General features: G+C 44.0%; 1 protein-coding gene across 1 annotated transcript in view; it reads right to left on the bottom strand.

Moving 5' to 3' along the window:
* Positions 1 to 1562, bottom strand: part of LOC119430354 (rab11 family-interacting protein 4) — a 27566-nt gene that overhangs the window by 9588 nt on the left and 16416 nt on the right. The window contains exon 6 of the mRNA XM_037697760.1: positions 321 to 420. Coding sequence (XP_037553688.1) covers positions 321 to 420 — 100 coding nt within the window. The remainder of the gene's footprint in view (positions 1 to 320; positions 421 to 1562) is intronic.

The raw sequence follows: 1562 nt of genomic DNA, 5'->3' as shown, positions 1-1562 counted from the left end.
GGGGGGTGGGGGGGGGGGGGGGGGGGGGGGGGGGGGGGGGGGGGCACACAGCCAGGACATGCTTGAACTAAACAAATCCTTCAACAGCTTCTATAACTGTTAACTACATATTACTTCAGCATGTGTTCATGTTCTTTGAAGCGGTCGATCCATTCTTCACTCTCCAGGATGTCAGTGCTTCAGTTTCATTAAATATTTTTGAACCTCTACAGGATTTTCTAGCCCCACAAGAAATTCACATCGGCTCAGTTCAGAGAAGATTCGTTTGTCTTCAAGCACAGAAATGGAGAGACAAGCTGACGACAGAGCGATGTTCACACCTTCTCATGGAGGTCAGTGTCACAGGAGTCCATGCCGTCTGGAAAAAGGTCCTCGGTGCTGCCGGTTCTGCTGCTCAGGTTGCTGTGGTGGAGCAACTGCCTGGAAAACACAGACAAGACAATCAAAGATCTGCAGGAGCTCTTGTTTGGAGCGGTTCATGTTGAAAGAGGTGAAGGAGAGAGTTGGTGCCAACAGAATATTAATGAACACGCACAGAGCTTGGTACAGCAAAGCCATCGCAAACCAAGGTGTGTGTGCACGTGTCTGTGCTCTGCTGTCACCGTTTAATAAAAGCTTCTGCCTCATTATTCAAACGAAAGAGCAGAGAAGAAGAAATGAGGGGAAACCAAGAAGAAAAGACATGAATAAAGCTGAAGATGTCATCAAACAAGGGCATAAACACCAACGGACAGAGCAGGAAGATGGAGGCATAAATATGGAAAACATACAGTATATTACTCTTGCAATATTCTTAACAATGTTTCTAAACTCTAAACACTCTGAAAGAGCACAGCATGTCATGAACTCAGCCGTCTGGCATGGCTGCACTCTGCACCCTAGGCCACGCCCACTTCTTTGCAGAACTGAGATCAACAGAGGAAGGAGGATGGAGGAGGAGCTGCAGGAGGAAGATTCTCCTGCAGTGTGAGCTGCACAAAGGTGCAGCAGGTTCTAAATCATTTTAAATAATTCATTTTAAATAAAAATTCCATGCCGATCGTGCAGCTTATCCATTAATCAGCCAATTGTGTGTCATGTCGGCTCTTATTTTGAAAAACTGCAATAGAGTGAGCCCATGAAAAACCACGAAGTAGCGAGGAACTACTCTATACATAATATGCACTACTACTATATACTACACACATCATGCTGCTGTTGTTCGGTGTATTATTTTGCACTATTAGTGACTAATGCACATCTTACATCTTTTAGCGTACCGTTTGGCATTCCTTTAGAGTATATCTTAGTTTATATCTTAGATCCTTATTTAGTGTTTCTTTTTACCCAAAAAAGTTCAATCTGGTCCTCTGGACATTCAAAAAAAACAAAAAACAAAACAAAGCAAAAAAATATAGAAACGTTTCGTCTCTCGTCCGAGAGACTTCCTCAGTCTGAGGTGCTGTTTTCAGCTCAGTCTCTTAAATAGCACCTTCTCAGAGTGGATCAACCAGTTTGCTGCTGACAACAAGAACCAGGACGTCAAGGCTCTCTTTTCTACCTCCTCCATGTACAGGTTGGCA

The sequence above is a fragment of the Nematolebias whitei genome, chromosome 3 (assembly GCF_014905685.2).
Source record: "Nematolebias whitei isolate Nwh7 chromosome 3, NemWhi1, whole genome shotgun sequence".
In the NCBI taxonomy this organism is placed as follows: Eukaryota; Metazoa; Chordata; class Actinopteri; order Cyprinodontiformes; family Rivulidae; genus Nematolebias; species Nematolebias whitei.
This window is presented reverse-complemented; position numbering and strand designations above follow the sequence as displayed.